Below are 18,745 nucleotides of genomic sequence, written 5' to 3'. Positions count from 1 at the left end.
CCCCTTAGAGAGAAGAGCCAACGTGGAGGCTCTCATTTACTATGGAGAGGCAGCTCTGGCCTCCCCGACTTCCCAGTGACCACGGAAGCAGAATCCCTGCCCCCTGGGAGGTATAACTCCTCTCCCACCCCCCACCCCTACCACATGTTGGTGATTAGGCCAGGCTGTGCAGCCCCCTTCAGACATAGTGAAGGGACAGAAGACCTTGAAGAAGTGTGGCTGACAGACTGACTCTAGTGAGCCATCGGCACACCCTGAGGTGGCCACAGTTGAGACGCTGCACAACAGTGGTTGACTGGCAGGTCCTGGGTTATGCAAGCAGTGAGTGGGGGAGTGGGCATGGGTCACCCGTAGAGTGACGCAGATGAGGCTGCTCCACAGCTTGACAGACTCTCAGGTACTCGCTCTTATCAGATCAAACGCAGACCACAGGAGCAGCAAACTCCTGGTGGCAGAGCACTACTAGCCAGCCCCACCCTGTCTGCCCTTGGCCGGAAGTGGAGCTGGGGCCCCTCTGGCAGCAGCAGCAGCAGCAGAACAAGTCTTGGAGGTCTGGTACAGCTCTGTCTCAGGGTCCAGAGGAAGAAGCAGCCACCCACACAGAATGATTGGAGGGGTTCTAAGTTGGGGTCTCTGGACCAGCTTCAGGGGCTCAATGAGCCCTGAAATTACAGGCAAAATCAGCGTGTGTACACACATATATAAGGAGTCCACTTTTCATCAGACTCTCCAAAGGATCCATGACCCCTGCCCCCAAAAAGTTAGGAACCACTGTTCTAGGAAGGTCCTCCTTATAGCTGAGGGCAAGGCCCTGACAAAACAGGACACAAGCTGGGGAGCAGAGGGGAACAGTGGAGCTGGCTGTGCAGAAGAGAGGGGCCATCAGGCCAAGTGGCAAGGTGGGAGGCACCAAAGGCCAGCATCAATCATCTTCTAGTTGGCCTAAGAACTGGTTCTGCTGCCATCGATGCCCTGGATGACATCAAGTCAAGGACTTCCATCTCTGCTGGCCTCCCTGAACCCCATCTTCCCAACACTAGCCCTCAAGAAAGAGCTACAGAAGAGCACCCCTGAACAGAAATACCACACATACACCACAAGCCAGGCTGACACTGCGGTTCAACGCTTTCCTCTGGGAGGGAATACCTAGGGGTTAACAAGAAATAACCCAGAATGCGGAATTTGACACCAGTACCCAGCTAAATGTTTTTCTGGGAAAACCCCTGCTTTCTGGCATGGGGTCAGGGAGGAGTTAAAAGCTCTCAGCTCTGTGAAACCTGACCCAGTGGCAGCTGTGGGTTTTGAAAACCCATCCAGGCCTGCCTCTCTCATGAAGGGCTAAAAGGCAGGTCCATACTTTCTAAATGAGGGAGGCTCTGAAGAGGAGAATTCTAAAAACTCTCATCTGAGGTGCATTTGTAAATCATGATTCAGCAGGAAATTGTATTCACTCTTCCCCCAACAACAACAAAAAAATCTTCTCAAACAGGAGAGCCTTTGGGGTTTCATTAATATTGATATTCTCTGCTCCCTCCTCTCTGAATTCTCTGTCTCCAAACCTCCTGAAGAAACGACCTAATGAGCTCACAGCAAGACCGGACTGGAGAGGGAAGGGCTCAGGCCTCTGGCCCGCCTGGCCTGGGAGGCAGCCACATTTCTTACCACAAGGCATGCACAAACTGCCCGCGGCTGTCCTAGCACAGCTTCGCTTTCAAAGGCCCTTCCCCCTTCCCCCAGGTCATTATCTCCTGTCTCTAATCCGCTCACACTGCCCGGCATCTTCTGCCTTTGCCCCCAGCTGTGTCCGCCAGACTCCGCCTGCAGCCCCTGCAGCCTCCTCCACCTCCAGACTCGCCCCCAGATCAGCTGATGGAGGGCTGAACCCAAGGACTCCCAAAGCTTGTTACCAAAAGGAGAGAGCAGCCACTCCGATTAGGTTCCCCTCTCCCCATCTCAACCCTCTGAGGGTGGGAGAACGTGGACAAACAAGCAGGGGTCCCCAAGAGGCCTGAAGTGAGGGGTGCTCGGGAGAGCAGGACTTCCAGAACCTCAGCACTGGTGGGGCACCACCTGGCTCTCCTCACTGGACAAAGAGTTCCTCCTTCTGGCGAGGCCCTAAATCCCCCGGTCTTTTTATCACTGCTGCATCACAGGTCAGCTCTGGTGCCTGCTCCAGGGAGGGGCTGCTAAAAGAAGCTGAGTTCAGCAGCTACGCGTAGGCATCACCACAACCCGCAGCCCCCACCCCCCGTCTCAGCACCTAAAAGGGGCTGCACCCGCCGCCCCGTCTGCACAAACTGGACCAGGGGGTGGATGGCCAGTTGGCCGGCCTGCCAGACTCTCCAGCAGATATCTGGCTGCCGAATGGTTTCCTGGCACATCTGAGGACCTTCTCGGGCATTCTTGGCCTTCCCTCCACAGTAATCCTGTCCAGGTGACTGATAAAATTCCAGAGCAGCCCCAACACTCTTGGAGCTGCTCCTGTTTAACTATACCCTTGGGGAGAATCCTTTACAGTCACTGGGTTTTTTGTTGTTGTTTTTGTGTTCCTCTTTATCCCAATTACAAAAAACGTCATGTCTCACTCCTACCCCCACCACCTATACTTCCTTTGCAAGAACTGGGAGCATCGCTGACTGATGTGTCCCAGGAGTAAGAGGCTGCAGGCTCACCCTCCAAGAACCTGCTAACCACACCCCACCCAGCCCTGGTCAGCAGCAGAGCTTCCATAGGAACCGTGAGGAAGGGGGGCACTGTACTGCCTATGCGACACCCCCAAATGCTAATTCCCAAAGGATCCCACACTTCCTCTTGTTTAGATACTAACCCTACTTACAGAACATGAATTCCCAGAGCTCTGGGCCATTACCTTAGAGATGTAGGTCAGCTGCAAAGATCCAACGGCTCCTGCCCCAATTGCCAGGTTCTGAAAGACATGTGTTTTTTGTTTTAAGAAGGATGCTATGTGAGGCAGTGGAAACAGCACTAAGAGACAGAAGACCAGCTCTGCTTCTGTGTATGCCACTGACCTAAGCCTCAGCTCACTTTCCTCCTCTGTACAACAGTGGTGACTCCTGCCACGCATATGTGTACATTAACACGACCTTTGGCCTTATTTATTAGAGAGCAGGATTCTCGTACAGTGGTCAGAAGTGTGGGCTCTGCCACCTGACTGTAAGCGCCTTGACCACTAAGTCTCAGTTTTCCCTCCTGTAAAAATAGGAATAATAGTACCCACCTCACAAGGCAGATGTAAGGACGGGTTAATAACACATTTAAAAGCACTTGGAATTGTCCCTGGTACACAGATGACTCTTCACAAGTGTTAGCTATTCTACTTTTTCTGTCCTGACTGCTCTGATCTCCTTGTTGGCTTGTTCCTGTTTTATGCCACTTTGAATTTCTTTTGTAGTAAATAGGATACAGATTCACACAATAAAGAAATAAAAAAATACAGCTGTTCAGTCTATTTCACAGGACTGTTATGAGTAGCAAATGGAATGATGTCTGTACACTATAAAACACTAAGTAAATGTGCTCTTAAAACAGCAGGAAACTCACAGGGACCTTGTCTGGCAATATTCTACCCTGGCACAAGCTCTGGCTTTCTAAGTTCTCTGTTGTCAGAAACGAAGCAGTGAAGACACAGGAGTGGTAATGTACCAAAGAAATAGCCAAGATTAGAAATGAAAGCTGTGGCCTTTCTGATTTATAACTTGGAAAATCCACTCCCCCACGGAGGTGAGAACTTGTCCACAGCTCTTGGTGACCTCTTAAACTGTTGCCATAAGCCTCAAAGAATAACTTTGAAGCCCCCATTACCTGGGGTCATCTCAAAGCAATAAACAGAAATGAATCTTGGATAATGGGAATTTAGTAAATTTCCTAAAGTGTTAACAGTGAAATGACCTGTCATTCCAAGAAAGTGCCAGTAAGAAATATCTTAGATGGGAAGGAAGAGTCCTTCTAGGCCAAATTATCTAAATTAACATACATCACTGAAGCAAACACAATGTGTGAAATTTCCTGTTCACGAAAAAACGGATGGAGACAGTACTACAATAAAAGGATTCTCAGAACCCTAGAATTTTAGAGTGAGAGATCTAAAAAAGACATCTCCCCCTTTTTGCAAATGAGACCATAAGTCTAAAAGCTGCCTTTGAGTTGCCAGATTAGCATTTCAAATATGATTTGATTGACACACTTTTTTCAACTACACAGTGATTGCATTTTGTTTATTCTTTTAGGAAACTTGTATTGGATAAAGAGAGATAGGCTTTGTATCCCTAAATCAGTCCAGAAAGGAGCCACAGCACCCCAAAAGACCAGTGAGTGACTGTCACTGCCCAGAGCAGAACCTGAACCACTCCGAGCAAAGACAGCTCCACACACAGTGAGGCTCCCAAAAGCTGGCCCGTATCTGCAGCCTCCAGGGACACATGGAGCCACAGCCCCTGCTGGACACCTTACACCTGGCCCACCCCCAGCCCCCATTTTACACTTGAGGAAAGTGACTCATGAGTGAGGGGATTTGTACAAGGTCACATAATTGATGGCAGAGCCTGAACTAAAGCTCAGCTGACTTCCACTCCAATGCTCTAGAAGCAGCAGAGTGTAATCTAAAAAGCTTGAGCTGCTGGAATTCTAGCTGTGACATTATCGCCCTACGACTGCAGGCAAGTTTCTTTACCTATAAAATGGGGATAATAAGGCCCGTTTCATAAGCTTGTTGTGAGAATTACATGAAAATACACAGAGAGAGCCCAGCCCAGGGTAGTTCCTATCCCCGACCCACAACGCTGATCACAAGATGCCGATGCCAAGTCTCAGGACTGGTCTTGCACAACTCACTCTCCTCACCCCAAACCACAGCCCAAAGGCCTCCAGAGCCCTATCTTGAATTATGAGTGATGAAGTGGGATTTGGGGAACCATCTGGACACTAACCCACACGTAATGAGCCAATCAGATTTCAACTACTTTATCCCCTCCACCCCTCCAGGGTTGCTCCACCCTCAGTCCCCTGCCCCCGCTTCAAAGGGAAAGACACAGTTCTCCGGGCCCAGCTACCCTGGGGGTGGGCGGTGTCCTCACTCCCTTCACTCACAGTCTGCTCCTAGGCTCACATGTACCTCCTCTCTCCACCATGAGAAGCCAGGAAAATATGACGAATGTCTGAAAATGCAGTTTTCCCCACCTTCCTCCCCACCCCGGGGGGAAAATGAATGACAGGAGAAAACAGCCCCAGGATCACTGAGGCTTGATCCAAAGTGACGAGTCAGTGTCCACTCCAATTACTGGACCTAGGAGATTCATGGTGACAGCTCGCTGCCAGGGTGGCAGCCCAAGGCGGACACTTCCCAGTCAAGGAAGAATGTGCCAACATGCCTGAGCTGAGGGCCTCGGCAGACAGATGTCAGGGCAGGAGTGCCAAGAAACAACACCTGGGGAGGGGCAGGGTGTCAGAGTGGGCGGGGAGCCTCTACAAGCTGCCTCTCCTGGCCACAGAACCATCTCCTTTAGGGAAAGGACAAAACTAGGACCCACCTTCACGAAGCCTTCTGACGGCTGCAGCCCACCCTGACCTCCCCGCTCCCTGAATTCATGTACACTGACCCTTCTCCAACTCTGGTACACATCGGAATCTCCTGGGGAGCTCATTTTAAAAGGCCCAGGCTCAAGCCTCACCGCAAAACACTGAATCGGAATCAAGTGGAATGTGGTCAGAACAAGTAAATTTTTTAAACGTTCCCAAATGATCCCTAAATAGGCCCAACTGAGAACAACTGGGCTACATGACAAAATCTAGCCCTGGCTTCTATATTGGAGTATCTTCTGTCTCTTCTTAACTAGATTTTAAGCACACTGAGGGCATGAGTAGAATCTTATTCCTCTACACAGCTGACTCAATTTTTAAATGAAACACTATTTGCATGGCAGTTAAGTTCCCAAACCAGTCCATGAAAGCCCGCTACAGTCACAGAGTAACGAAGACCTCTACCCACCACCGGCAAACAATGTTTCTTTGGGAAGACTTGTTCATGTTTCAAACTCAGGCGTCACTTGAGTCTGCAGTTCCCATGACCTGGGGCAGGGTTCCTGTAGGACAGAAATTGGGTGGGGCAGGCATGAAAGGACTGAGTCCCAACCAAAAGAGGGTCAAGGACCTGAGGAGACGGAGTTGAGGAAGGGGCTAGGAAGAAGGACAGAAGGCATCAGAGATGAACGCCTCTGAGCAGATGGGGAGTGGAGACAGGTTAGTGGGAAGGCTGTCTACGTGAATCACCTGGGGAGATTTTTAACCAACCAATACCCATGCTTCATCCCCACGGTGTTAACTGATCTGGTGAAGGCCCAGGCACCTGCATGTGTTTAAAGCCCCCAGGTGATTCCACTGTGCCGCCAGGTTTGAGGACCACTGCTGCAGAGACTGGCTGGTCCTGCTGACTCTGCAGTGGAGACACAGCAGTTGGTGAGAGAAAGGGCCACGCCCAGCCACAGCCAACCAGTGACCCTGACTGCTGCACCAGCAGTGAACAGGGAAGAGGAAGAGAAGAGCAGGGAGTGGGCAGGGAGAGGGAAGGAGATTCCAGTGCCACTCTGGGCTGGCAGCAATCATTCGTGAGGATGTCAGCAAATCAGGAGGAACTACATTTCTGGTACTTCTAAATTTCCTGGAACAACGTAGGGTACAGGGCAGGTTCCTATTAAATGACTGATGGGGGCCAGCCCGGTGGTGCAGTGGTAAAGTGCATGCGCTCCGCTGTGGTGGCCCGGGGCTCACAGGTTCGGATCCCAGGCGCGCACCAATGCACCGCTTGTCAAGCCATGCTGTGGCGGCGTCCCATATAAAGTAGAGGCAGATGGGCACGGATGTTAGCCCAGGGCCAGTCTTCCTCAGGAAAAAAAGAGGAGGATTGGCAGCAGATGTTAGCTCAGGGCTAGTCTTCCTCACCAAAAAAAAAAAAAAGAGAGAGAGACTGATGGTTTTACAAAGACACTGCCAATGCCTTGTTTTTTGCTCAAGCGTTCTTCTGCCACCAAAGACCTGAAAGGAGATCTCACTCCCCAAGAGTGGAAAGCATAGGGTTTACCCTTTTCCATCATCGAGGAAGGAGCTGAGGTGCCCACACAGATGTGACATACCTCCCATGGTAAGCCTTCTTTCTAGATGCAACATTATTTCTTGTCAAAATAGAAAAATTTTCCTATCTTCCAGTAAGAGTAACAAGAAGCATAGAAATGACCAGAAGACCCAAATATGGATTCATCAATTTACAGAATGTCAGCACTAAAAGGTTCTGTTGATGTCTTGTCATTCACCATACGAGTCCTCTAAGGCTCAACTCAGGGAAAAGACTTCCTCAAGGAGCTGAATGAAGACAGACATAGTTCATAAATCCCAACATCAATCTGGTGCTTTAGCAAAGCACAGCTTGAGAAAGGAAGAAGGAAAGTAATGTATATTTACAGTCTACTATGCACCAGGCCTGCTGCTAGGTACTTTTGCACACTGTCACTTAATCCTAACAATCTCATTTTCCAGATGAAGAAACTAAGGATTGAGCAGGTGAAGCCACACGCCCAAGGTTACACAGGTATTGAGTAGCCAGGCAGGTATTCAAACTCAACACTTCCTTATTCTCAAATCCCAGGCACTTTCTTCTATACCAGGCCACCTCCCGTGAGACAATCCTTCAAATATACAAGGCCCTGCTCAGTACCTAAGAGTTGATTATCAATGAAAGGTAAATACAAGAGCAGGACCAACAGGGTTGCACCGAAAGAGGCCCTATATAGTTGCCCAAGCTAGGTAGGGCCAGAACTAGTCAAACTGGCTCTTGGGTGCCAAACTCCAAAAGACCAGGGATTCAGCGAGTGGAAAAGAGGAAGGAGAGATGCTGGGGCCCTCTTACCTTCTCTTATATTCTCCAGGGTACCTAGCAGACAGCAAGGAAGAGAGCAGGCAGTCAAAACCAGCTTGCTGGTTAACTAGTGGGAGAAGGAGGGGAAATACATGGACATCCCACAGTGGGGGCATGAGCCACCATGGCTGCCTGTGGGCTGAAACCACAATTCAAAACACCAAAAGCCAAGGCCAGACAGAGACTCGCAGAAAACAAGGACTTGCCTAAGAAGAGCAGTGTGATGGGACTGGAGGGGAGAGTATAATTCCCTCTCCCCCACATTCCACAGCCCTCGCTTTGGCACGAGAGAATAACCAAAAAGAAAGTAACCAAGCTATTCCCAGGCTTAGGTGACCCAGACAGTGGCTTTACCCGCTGCTCTGGTATCAAACACACTCCCTCCCTCCACCCTTAGCTCCACTTCCCGATATTAACTTGAGGAGAGGTGAAATGCCCCTGGCTACTCTCCCTATTCTCCAGTTCAAAATATGCATTTAATCTTCCCCTTCATGAGAAGTCAATTCTACACCATACATTGCTGTGTTGGTGTAATGCTTTCATTCTCTTTCTGCAGGTCTCTTTCTTGTTGATGTACACCAGCACTGGCTTTAGCCAGGGTGGACTCCATGACATGTAAGTCTCCTGGCCACCACAGTCTCCAGTCCTTTACTCCTCCTCCAATCCTGATGATAGTTGCCTAAAGACACAGTCAAAGCCCTGGGCTCTAGATAGGCCCCTGGACAGGTTCCAGTTCCAAAATTCTAACTATTGGCCAACTATTAAAACCTTAAACTCAATAAGCCAACTCCTTCACCCTTTCCTCAACTCAGTCTCCTCCACATTTGCCTCAAACTCAATCGTCACTTCCCCTCCACCCTCTAATTGGTTCCCTTCCCAACTTCCCCCTCTCCGTCAGCGGCTCCACGTTCTCTCTCCAGTCAACCAGGTACTAAACCATTGACTATTCTACTTCACCCTTCAGTCAGTCACCACGCCTGTCACTTTCTTCCTTCATACAGCTTTTAAATCTGTCCCTTCCTCCCAATTCCCACCACACCACACAGACATATCAGGAAGCTCTAGGACAAATTCCTCGCTGTCATCTCCAACTCCAGGCTCTCCCCACTTCCCCGTCCATCCTGACGTCACTGCCAGAACAAACTTTCTTAACAAGTAACATCTCTGTAGCACTTCGGAGTTTATGAAAGCACTTCACATACATTACTTGGTTTAATCTTCACAGCAACTATGTCAGAGAGAGAGAGAATTCATCTCATTACCCCTACTTTACAGATGAGGAAAGAAGGCTCAAAAAAACGGACGTTTCCCTAATTAATGTATTCACCAAGCTGTCCTATGCTCAGCTGATATAACTAATAAAAATGGGCTCTGAAGCAAAATCTAATAGCAGCCCCACTCCCAAACACACAATTGCCTGCTTTGCCTTAGAGACATTATTTTAACAATAAAATGGCATCCTTTTGTATATAAATATATATAAAAATATATAAAAATGGATATATATAATAGATATACTAAACAAATGCTGAAGGTTAAAATCTAAAGCAAAACATAAAAACAATATAACAAAAGACAAATTTTAAGAAAACAAACAGGCATCACCATGGTTTTGCGTTAGTAAATCCTCTGCTAAGTTTCATAGCCTCTCTCTCTCTAGCTGCTTGGACTTTAATACCAAGGAGTGCTAACTATTAACACCACTGTTCCAAAGCGCTTTTTAGTTTTTACTTCTTTTTAATTTAGACAAAGTACATCTTGATATAAAAACAAGAATTGTTTAAAAAAGATTACTATAGAAAACATATAATACAAAATTGCACTTACAGTATTTTATGTTAACTCTCAGAAAGTCCACATATAATTTTCATTCTAAAAACATTAATTTAATAATAATTTACCCTTGGCAGAATTTGCATTTTGGTGAAAGTACAGATCTGTCACTTGAAATCTTCTTTTGAGATTTTTTTCCCCAAAGGAATCTTGCATTCTTACTCTAACACAGTATGGACAAAATCATGCCAGAAATTCCACTTAACCCTTGAAACCATGTGTCCACACGGATAGTTAATATACCAACTACACAAAATCCATGAATTAAAAACACTTTGCCCAAACAACTGCTGAAGATCTGAAAGTTATCATGATGCTTGTATATACAGAGAATATCTCTGGAGAGACACACAAGAAACTGGTAATACTGGTTGCCTCTGGCTGGGGGAATATGTGGCTGGGGGACCGGAGGGGGAGGGAGAAACTTGTCATTACATCGGCTTTCCCACATTTTGAATTTTGTTCCATATGTATGTATTAGCCATTTTCTAAAGAAAGTTATCTTACTGGTTCTTGGCATTTTGACAGGTTGAAGTATATTATGCACAAATCTTTTAAATATTGTTGGATTTCAGCCAAATTTTGCTCAAGGATGTTTCTGATACAGAAAATGCAATTTAAAAATAACCACCATGTTACTGCAATAAACAAAAAATTAAAAAAATATAATAATAATAACCACCAAATTTTGCTTAGCTTTTCAGACAAAACTACTGTCCATTATACACTATGTGTTAATATAATTTCCTACCACTCTTCTGTATTCTTTCTACTAAAATGCAGCCAAATATCCCTCTTTTTGTCAACATAGCTAAAGCTCTGCCTCTGTCAATGGAAAGAATTGCTTTCAGCTTATTTGAAAAAAAAAAGCAAAAATGGAAGAGCCTCGAGTTACCAGAGATGCAGAGACGCAATCTTTTTGGGTATTATGTTCCATTCACATCATGGCCTTTGCAAAGTAAAAACATCTAAGTGTTTTTCAGCAAAAGAGAGAAAATACATTTCACAGAGTAAATTTGAAAAGAACAATCTAGCGCAATACTGTTTTCACGCTTCTGTTTATCCTTCGTTTGGGGCTATATAATTCAGACATGCAATTACTCAGCCAAGTGGGCATGAGAAGGGTGGAACTGAGCACGGCTGTGCAACCAAAACATAGTTAGTTACTCCGTAGGTCACAGTAATAAAGCACAGCGGCCTAATTAAGGAACTTCATCTCCTCTCTCGTGATAGGGACCAATATTCAATTAAAACACAAGCGCTGGCGCCATAATCTCACAGCAATGTTTTAAGGGAAATCCAGCCAATGTTTGTTTCTATTCAAGAATTATTTGTGTGCTTGATGTTGTCAGCATATTGATTTTTAAATGCATTAGCCATATCAGTGGCCATAATCAATAATATTGAAACTCTCCATTTATAGGGGTCCTTTTTACCTAATGGGTTTTATCCTATATCACTTTGGTGTCACTACTGCCTGTGTTAAAAACCTGGATTCCTTACCTTACCACATTGACTCTAAAACCTGTCAGGCATTCAAGGCTGTACCCGGTCACACATGCTGAGCCTAACACGCAGCCTCGACACACTCCGTGGGTGGACACTGTCGCTGGCCTCCCAGCTCTGTTTGCCGTCTTGCGGTGCTCCCAACGGCGGCACCTGCAGCCCAGCTTCCGCAGGCTGTCTTCAGGCTACCGGAGCCATTCTGCCACATTTGCAGACCCGGAACCGGGACTGTCCAGCAGGGCATTGAGAAGCCCAGCTCCCTTGGGACAACTCTTAGGCCTAACTTACTGCGAGCACCCCTTGCAGGATCAGGCTAAGGCCCAGCCCTGGCAGACTTTCTCCCGAGCCCACACCCTGGTCTGGCTTCCTCCCCTTCCCTGTCCTGCTTCCCAGGCTCTTGACAGTCTCAGGGGAACATTTCCTTAATAAAGAACCTGCCTCAAATCCTTGTCTCAGGGTTTTCTGGGGAACCCAACCTTAAGCACCCTCTAAACAGGTGAGCTCACTTCCCCTCCTCCACGCTGCATCTGCCCCATAATGATCGCTGGTTCCCTCCCATAGAATGCCCTCCTCTCACCCTTCTTCTCTCTGCTTAGGACAGGGTGCGTAACAATCAAATAAACTATTGTAAGCGACACACTTCAAAAGCTGTGAAGTACTCTACAAATGGGAATCACCTGTAGTAATAATTAATCTCACCCATCCTTCTAATCTGGATCTCACGCCACCCCTCCATGAAGGGGTGCCCTGCAGCTCTCCCCACATTTTTATTTAATCATCTGTCTCCCCAGCTACAGTGTACACTCCATGAAGGCAAAGACTTTTTGTCTTGTTTGCTGCTGTAGCCTCAGCATCTAGACTGGTGTCTGGCACACAGGGCACGGTTAGCAAATATGTGCTAAATAATTGCCCACCTCGAGGATCTCGCTCTATTTTCGACCCTTCAGGAAATGAAGGGCTAACAGCCATGTTAAGGATCACCTGGAGTGCCTATAGCCCAGAGAGGATAAATGACTTGCCTGACATACAAAACTACTTAGTGGCAGGGCCAGGATCTGATCCTTGATCTCTTATCTCCCAGACCTGAGAACTTTCCACCTGAGTCTCCACCTCCAGGCCCTACGTCTTCCCTGGACGGGCAGTGACAGGGAAAAGTGTAATCTTGGGGCCGGCCCAGTGGCACAGCGGTTAACTGCGCGCACTCTGCTGCAGTGACCTGGGTTTGCAGGTTCGGATCCTGGGTGCACACTGATGCACCACTTGTCAAGCCATGCTGTGGCGGCGTCCCATACCAAGTAGAGGAAGATGGGCACGGATGTTAGCCCAGGGCCAATCTTCCTCAGCAAAAAAGAGGAGGATTGGCATCGGATGTTAGCTCAGCGCTGATCTTCCTCACAAAAAACAAACAAAAAAAACTGTAATCTCTTCTTCAACCAAACTACTGGCATCTGGGCCATTCAACTGAATGAGACGCTATCTTGTCATGAAGATGGACTGGGATTTTTAGCACAATAGTTTTGTGTGTGTTGTTTTCATCTCCCCAGCTAAACAGGAAACTTCCTGGTAGCAAAGACCTCCCTGAATTCACCCCCACATTGTCTACAGGACCTTGCACAGGGCTGTGCACAAGTATCAGCAGGAGGAAGGAAGCAGACAGAGGTGAAGAGTGCAGACTCTGGAATCAGACAGACCTGGCCTCAACTGCAGCTCTGCACTTACCACCTGTGCGACCTTGAACAAGTCGCTGAATTTCTCTGCACCTTGCCTAGTACTGCGAGAGTGGTAACAGTCCCTGAATCCCAGGATTATTGAGAGGACCTACTGAGATAGTAAATGTAAAGCCTTTCTCACAATGGCTGGTATAAGGCAACCACTCAGTAAGGATAACCCGCAGTTAGTAATAACAGTAGTAGTAAGGGTAGTAAAGAGAGGCTCCATAAACACCAACTACCAAAGGCTTAAACAGGCAAGGGTCAGAGACCTGGGTTCAGAAAATCCCCTGCTTACTAATGCCTATGAAATAAGTAAGATCTCATGTCAGGTGTCTCCTTTTCCCCATAAAAGTAAGATGCTCAGTGACCAAACAGTTCCCAATGCCTCTCTCTACAGGGACAGACAAAACCCCCAGTTTGCTCGTGGGGGTCACCACCAATCCATCTCCTGACTCCTGGCACTCTGCTTTGCCCCACTCTGCAGAGCTTCCCTTTGGTTTAGGCCAGGAGAGCGGTATGGGGCACTCTGCATTCATCAAGGCCTCCCTTCTGAGAGCCTCTTCACCTGGCCCTCTTTAGACTGTTCATTCATTCATTCAATGAGCACGTGTTTATCAAAGGGTGGACACTGGATCAAAAGCTAAGCCAGATGAGCTCCCGGCTCTCTAGGACCTCCCAGCCCTGAGAGTCCTCCAGCTTGTCTTTCTTCATCAGAGACTACCTTTGAAGGCTTTCCTTCCTCCCAAGCAACATCAGGATGACTGCCTCATAATCAGCAACAATAGCAGGGGAACTGGAGTCAGACTGCCAGGGTTAGAATCCTAGCTCTGCCAGTTCACTTCCTTATTATGTAACCATGGGCAAATTTCCTCCCCTCTCTGCCTCACCCACCTCACCAATAGAATGAGGATAATAATACCTACCAAGCAGACTAGCTGTCAGAATGAAACGAAAACCCAGTGAAGTCTTTAGAATAGTGCTTGGCACTTGGTAATAAATGTTTGCTAATACTAGTTTACAACTTACAAAAATATCCAGTCTCAAGTCTAGTATGGTTGTTTGGCCATTAACACAACAAAGACCTAAGCCAACAACTGAAGAAGTAAAATGTTCTGAACTATTGCTATGTCATAGCAAGACTTTCCTTTTTCAGGCCTATGCTGAGCCAGCTGAAATCTCTGCTTCCAGGAAAAATGTAAAGAATCTTCAGCCGGAACCAAGTTCTATTTGGTAACTCAGACTTAAACAAGGGTCTAGCACCAAGAGCATCCTGAGAGCTCAGCTGACAGGGAAGCGCAGGAGGCTGCCCTGGGCAGGGTGGGACCTGCTGCAGAGGCTGACTCCAGAGATCCCAGTAAGGCAGCCTGAGGCCCAGCATCCAAGGTTAGTGCAGGTTCTGGAACCAAGGGACAGTCAACCAGAGGGCAGGACGGAGCAAGGGAAGTCCTGACAACTGGCAACATTCGAGATCCAAGATGGTGACAATGTGGTCTTGGGTGACATGTCACTGACAGCAAGCCTCTCAGCCTGTGGCCCATATGAAGGAGGGTCCAGCTCTCAGGGGAGGCAGCCGGCAACAGGGAGGCAGGATTCCCCAAGCAAGTGAATTTGGGTTAAGAACAGTCCCAGTAGGAAGCATGGTGCTAAGCAGGTAAATCAGGACAAAAACCCATTCGAATTACCAGAGCTAACACAGCAGGTGAATGGGAGAAGGTATTAAAAGGGAGAAAAAGGGAAAGGGAATGATAAGACCCAGAGGCCACAAGTCACTCGGGGCTCATCCTGGGCACACCAGAAGCCAAGTCTAGTAGCAACAAAGACTTGACTCCAAGCTCCTCCAACAGTGGGGCAGCGGCACCGAAAATGCTACTTCCCTTCACTGAGAATCTGTTGACCCAGCTGTGGACACCTGTGCAGAAAGGCAAAGGCAGGAAAATGACACAGCAGGGCCCAAAGGCAAACCCAAGACCAAAACATTGTAAGAAGCAAGCATTCCAGGCCAAGGCAAGGGCGTAAGTGTTGGTGCGTAGCTCTCACTCTGCATGCTCAGCACTTTAAATGAAAGTAATCAACAGTAGGGTGACCAGGAATGTGGGGTGAAACATGGGGCACAGTTCTATTTTGGGTTAAGTCTTTCCTGGAGAAGGCAATTAGTGGCAGCTGACCTAAGTACGTTTTCTGTATCTATAGCGTTTTCTCTCAGCCATCAAATCCAGAGGACAGATGCCAAAGGCCTCTAGAGGGTTAGTCTCTGGATAATGACCTAGCGACTCAGGACATTCTCCATTTCACATCCATCCCCAACACTCAGACACTCCTCTTCCCAAGGCTCTGGACCAGAGCCAGATTTCAGCCCCACACCCTCCCCACCCCAACATGGCCATGACCCATGATCTTGCCATTTAGGGGCCACACCAGTCTTTAGGGCCTCCTTCCACAAACTGCTCCAGGGCAGTGGAAAGGAAAAAGCCAAGAGCGTTCACAGCACCAGAAAAAAAGACGAGATCCCAAATCAGGGGTAGAGCAACTTTTTCCCAGACCAGGGACGACCCCAGGGATTCCCAGGCTCAGCAATAAAACTTAGGGGGCTCCCCCCTCTTTGTGCCTGACTGCCACAAAATGCTAAGCTGGTCACCTAACTCTGGCTGTGTCCTTGCCAAAGTCAATTCCCATGTCTGAAACTCAGTTTTTTTCATCTGTAGCATGAGGAAGCAAAACTAGGTGCATCCAAGGTCATCTCCAATCCAGGATTCTGACTCCCTGATGCAGGAGACCCAAGAAGTTCCACACTTATCCAGTCAGGGAACCAGGTCACATTCTCTGCCGGGGAGGGGCCCGAGACTGGAAGAGCAGGAGTGGCCACGAGGCCACAGCCCTAACGAGAGAGGTGAGAGGAGGCAAGCCATGCCTTGGACACCGGATCCAGCTTGGCCAGCCTCTGCCTGACTTTTGCAAGTGTTAAATTCCTGAGTGTGAGAAAAGACACCAGACCACCAGGGTCAGGAGAGATGAGCTTCTTTCTCCTCAAGCTAAGATCTGGGATGGTCTCCTGTGCATGTGTGGTTGTGTGATTGTGTATGTGCGTGTACGTGTGTGTGTTATGGGGTTCTTCCCTCCTTAGTGACCAGCAAGTTGGTGCTGCCCGTGAGAGATGAAGCCCTTGAGGTTAATCCCGTGTGCATTCCTCCCAGGCAATGATGGGCAGCCAGCCACCCTGCCACCCTCCCACATAGCTCTCACCTGGGGGTTGTCCATGTACCAGAGAAGGCAGTTGGCCTGGGTGTCCAGAATAAAGTACCTCCGCAGAAACTTGCCGCTGTTCTCATTCTCCTCGATGTCCAGAAACCCACAGATTCGGTTCTGACGATCCACATAAGGCATTCCTGGGCTCTGCTCACATCACCCTGCATGGCAGGAGGGAGGGAGATACTGGTGAGGAAGGTGAAGTGGGCTCTGCCTCGGGACCTGTCGGAACCTCACTCTGCCTTGACTCACCTCCTCAAAAAGTGAGGGTGGTACTCTCTCTCATCAGCTTCCTTCCACAGGGCACCCAACATTCCACCCAATCAGACCCTGGAAACCTCCATCAATTCCCTTCCGTAAGCAATTATCAAAATCCACTAACACATATTAAACTAACTTTCCTGAGGCTCTACCGTGTGCCACACAGAGCGTTAGGCAACTTTACATACATAGAGGATATGAGCCTAGACTTTGGGTCAGGAGCCTGGGTTCAAAGTCCAGTTCTGGCCACTTACTAATTGTGTGACCACAAACTATTTTATCTTTCCGCACCTCAGTTTCTGCATCTGTAAAATGGGGATAATAACAGTACCTACACCTCATAAGATTCTGGTGAGAATTAAGTGCTTGGCACATATTAAGCACTTCATAAACAGTAGGTACTATTATCACTCTTCACAAAAGCCTGGTAAAGTAGGCCATAGCCCAATTTTATACATAAAGAAACTATCTCAGAAAGGATTTAAGCTCCAATTCAAATACCTGGATAAAACTCTGCCGGGAACTCAGTCATCAAGAGCAGCCCCTCCAGCTCCATGAAGCTACCAAGGAATTACATCTGAGGGGCTCCTGGGGCCTGTGGCAGGGCCACATCCCTCAGCCCTGGGTTCACCTACTGCACTTTGCTGTTACCCAGAGGCCACTTGTAATTGGAAGGATGAGGGATCAGAGGAAAGCTCAGCCCCGACCACCTTCACTGACTACAGAAGGGGTCTCGGTGACGCAAGACAAGCCGGCCTCCCTGCTCCTGATTTCCTTCCTCTCTCTGAAGAGCCAAAGGAAAGGGCAGGAGCTCTGTCTCCTCCCCAAGGAGGATGAGCGCCTCCCACTGCACAGTTACACCCAACCTGGATGCCCAACACAGTGGGTCCACAGGGTCAGAAAACACCACATGACACTCAGAATTTCAAGGACAGATACCACCCACCGCTGGCCCTGCTTGACTCCAACAAACCAAAATTTACTGTGACCCAAGCCCACCACAGCCCTTAGTCCATAGCTAAACAAAGCTGTCAGACGGCTGGCTTAGGGCCATTCCCTGCACCACAACACTGGGTCAGCAAGTAAGCTACCAAGATGCCACACCCGCAATCTTCCAGGCCCAGGGAGGGCCAGTCCCACATTCCCACGAGATCAGGCTGATTCTAACAGTGGTAACTGGTGGTGTAGTCTGCTCTCTCCCACCCCCACAAGGGGCCTTGCAGCGTTGGGGAAGCTGCCCCAAGAAAAACACGCCCCCCGACCCCACCCCACACACACAGAAGGATACCAGGGAATAGTGAATCTCTTGGCTGTCCCAATGGGGACAGACAGCTCAGAAGGGAGACGAGACGGTCAGGGATCCCACGGCTACTCGCTGGGTAATGATGAGGGACAAGGAAAAAAGAAGCAGGCAGGGAAACAGCACAAAGATGAAAGAGAGCAGCCGAAAAGGAAGAAAATGGAGCAGAAGTAAGAGACGGGAGGGAGAAAAGGATAAAGAAGTGGAAAGCGGAGGTTTAAAAAGATGGCAGAGGAGAAGGCAGTGGCAGTAGAGCGGAAGTGGAGGGCAATGGCGGCGTGGGGGGGGAGGGAGAGAAACACCGGGCGCAAAGTAGCATCACCTCTGTCTGATGCCCTGCGCTGGTGCCCTCCCCACCTAAGCTTCCATCCCAGCTGCAATCTCACCACCCGGCAAGTGTGAGTTCAGGAAAGGCAAAGAGAGGGGCTTGAGCCAAGAGTGAGGAACAAACGCCATGGGAGGAACTTGGTCTTCTCGCAGACGTTGGGTTAGAGATGGGAAGGCGAGGCCTGCTGTTGGCTGGGGAGGGAGTTTATCCTGAGACAGGATGCAGCTTCCCCTCTAGGGAATCAGAGGAAAACAGGAGTGCCAGGAGAAAGGCTGGGTCAGCCTTAGAGCGAGAGTGCACAGCTGTCTGGTCGGGATGAGGGAGCTCACCAATCCCCCAGGAAAACTCAAGTTCCCTTGATGCCAGCCCAGCCCCTGAGACAGCATTTCCAGGGTTTCAGGGCTGGTGCCCCTCCTGGGACATCTCTAAGAGAAAGCACATAAACTGCACGGGATAACAGAGCCGACTGTCTCCGGGCTCTAGTGGTAAGCATGGCATCCAACTTCATGCTGGCTTTCCCAGGTTCCCTTCCAGCCCACAGGATTAATCATGCCTTTTTCTCAAGTCAGAGGCTAGAGAAGGTAGTCCTTCTGCAATCCCCCAACAGTCTACTTTTGTTGAGGGGGCTTCCCACTTGC

The 18,745-nt window shown here is 48.6% G+C and overlaps 1 protein-coding gene across 4 annotated transcripts in view; it reads right to left on the bottom strand.

Annotated features, from left to right (window-relative positions):
- PLEKHA2 (pleckstrin homology domain containing A2) overlaps window positions 1-18,745 on the bottom strand; it is a 58,275-nt gene that overhangs the window by 29,491 nt on the left and 10,039 nt on the right. For 3 of the 4 annotated variants that reach the window (XM_087418540.1, XM_014786354.2, XM_004428879.3), the window contains 2 exons: window positions 16,216-16,379; window positions 2,870-2,926 (listed from right to left, as the gene is read on the bottom strand). In XM_087418540.1, the coding sequence (XP_087274666.1) occupies window positions 2,870-2,926; window positions 16,216-16,356 (198 nt within the window). In that variant the 5' untranslated portion in view covers window positions 16,357-16,379. The remainder of the gene's footprint in view (window positions 1-2,869; window positions 2,927-16,215; window positions 16,380-18,745) is intronic. The other variant, XM_087418539.1, reaches the window with a different exon arrangement.

The sequence above is a fragment of the Ceratotherium simum genome, chromosome 28, assembly GCF_057802395.1.
Source record: "Ceratotherium simum simum isolate JZ-2026a chromosome 28, ASM5780239v1, whole genome shotgun sequence".
In the NCBI taxonomy this organism is placed as follows: Eukaryota; Metazoa; Chordata; class Mammalia; order Perissodactyla; family Rhinocerotidae; genus Ceratotherium; species Ceratotherium simum.
Note: the sequence above shows the minus strand (reverse complement) of the source record. Positions and strands in the feature narration are given on the sequence as shown.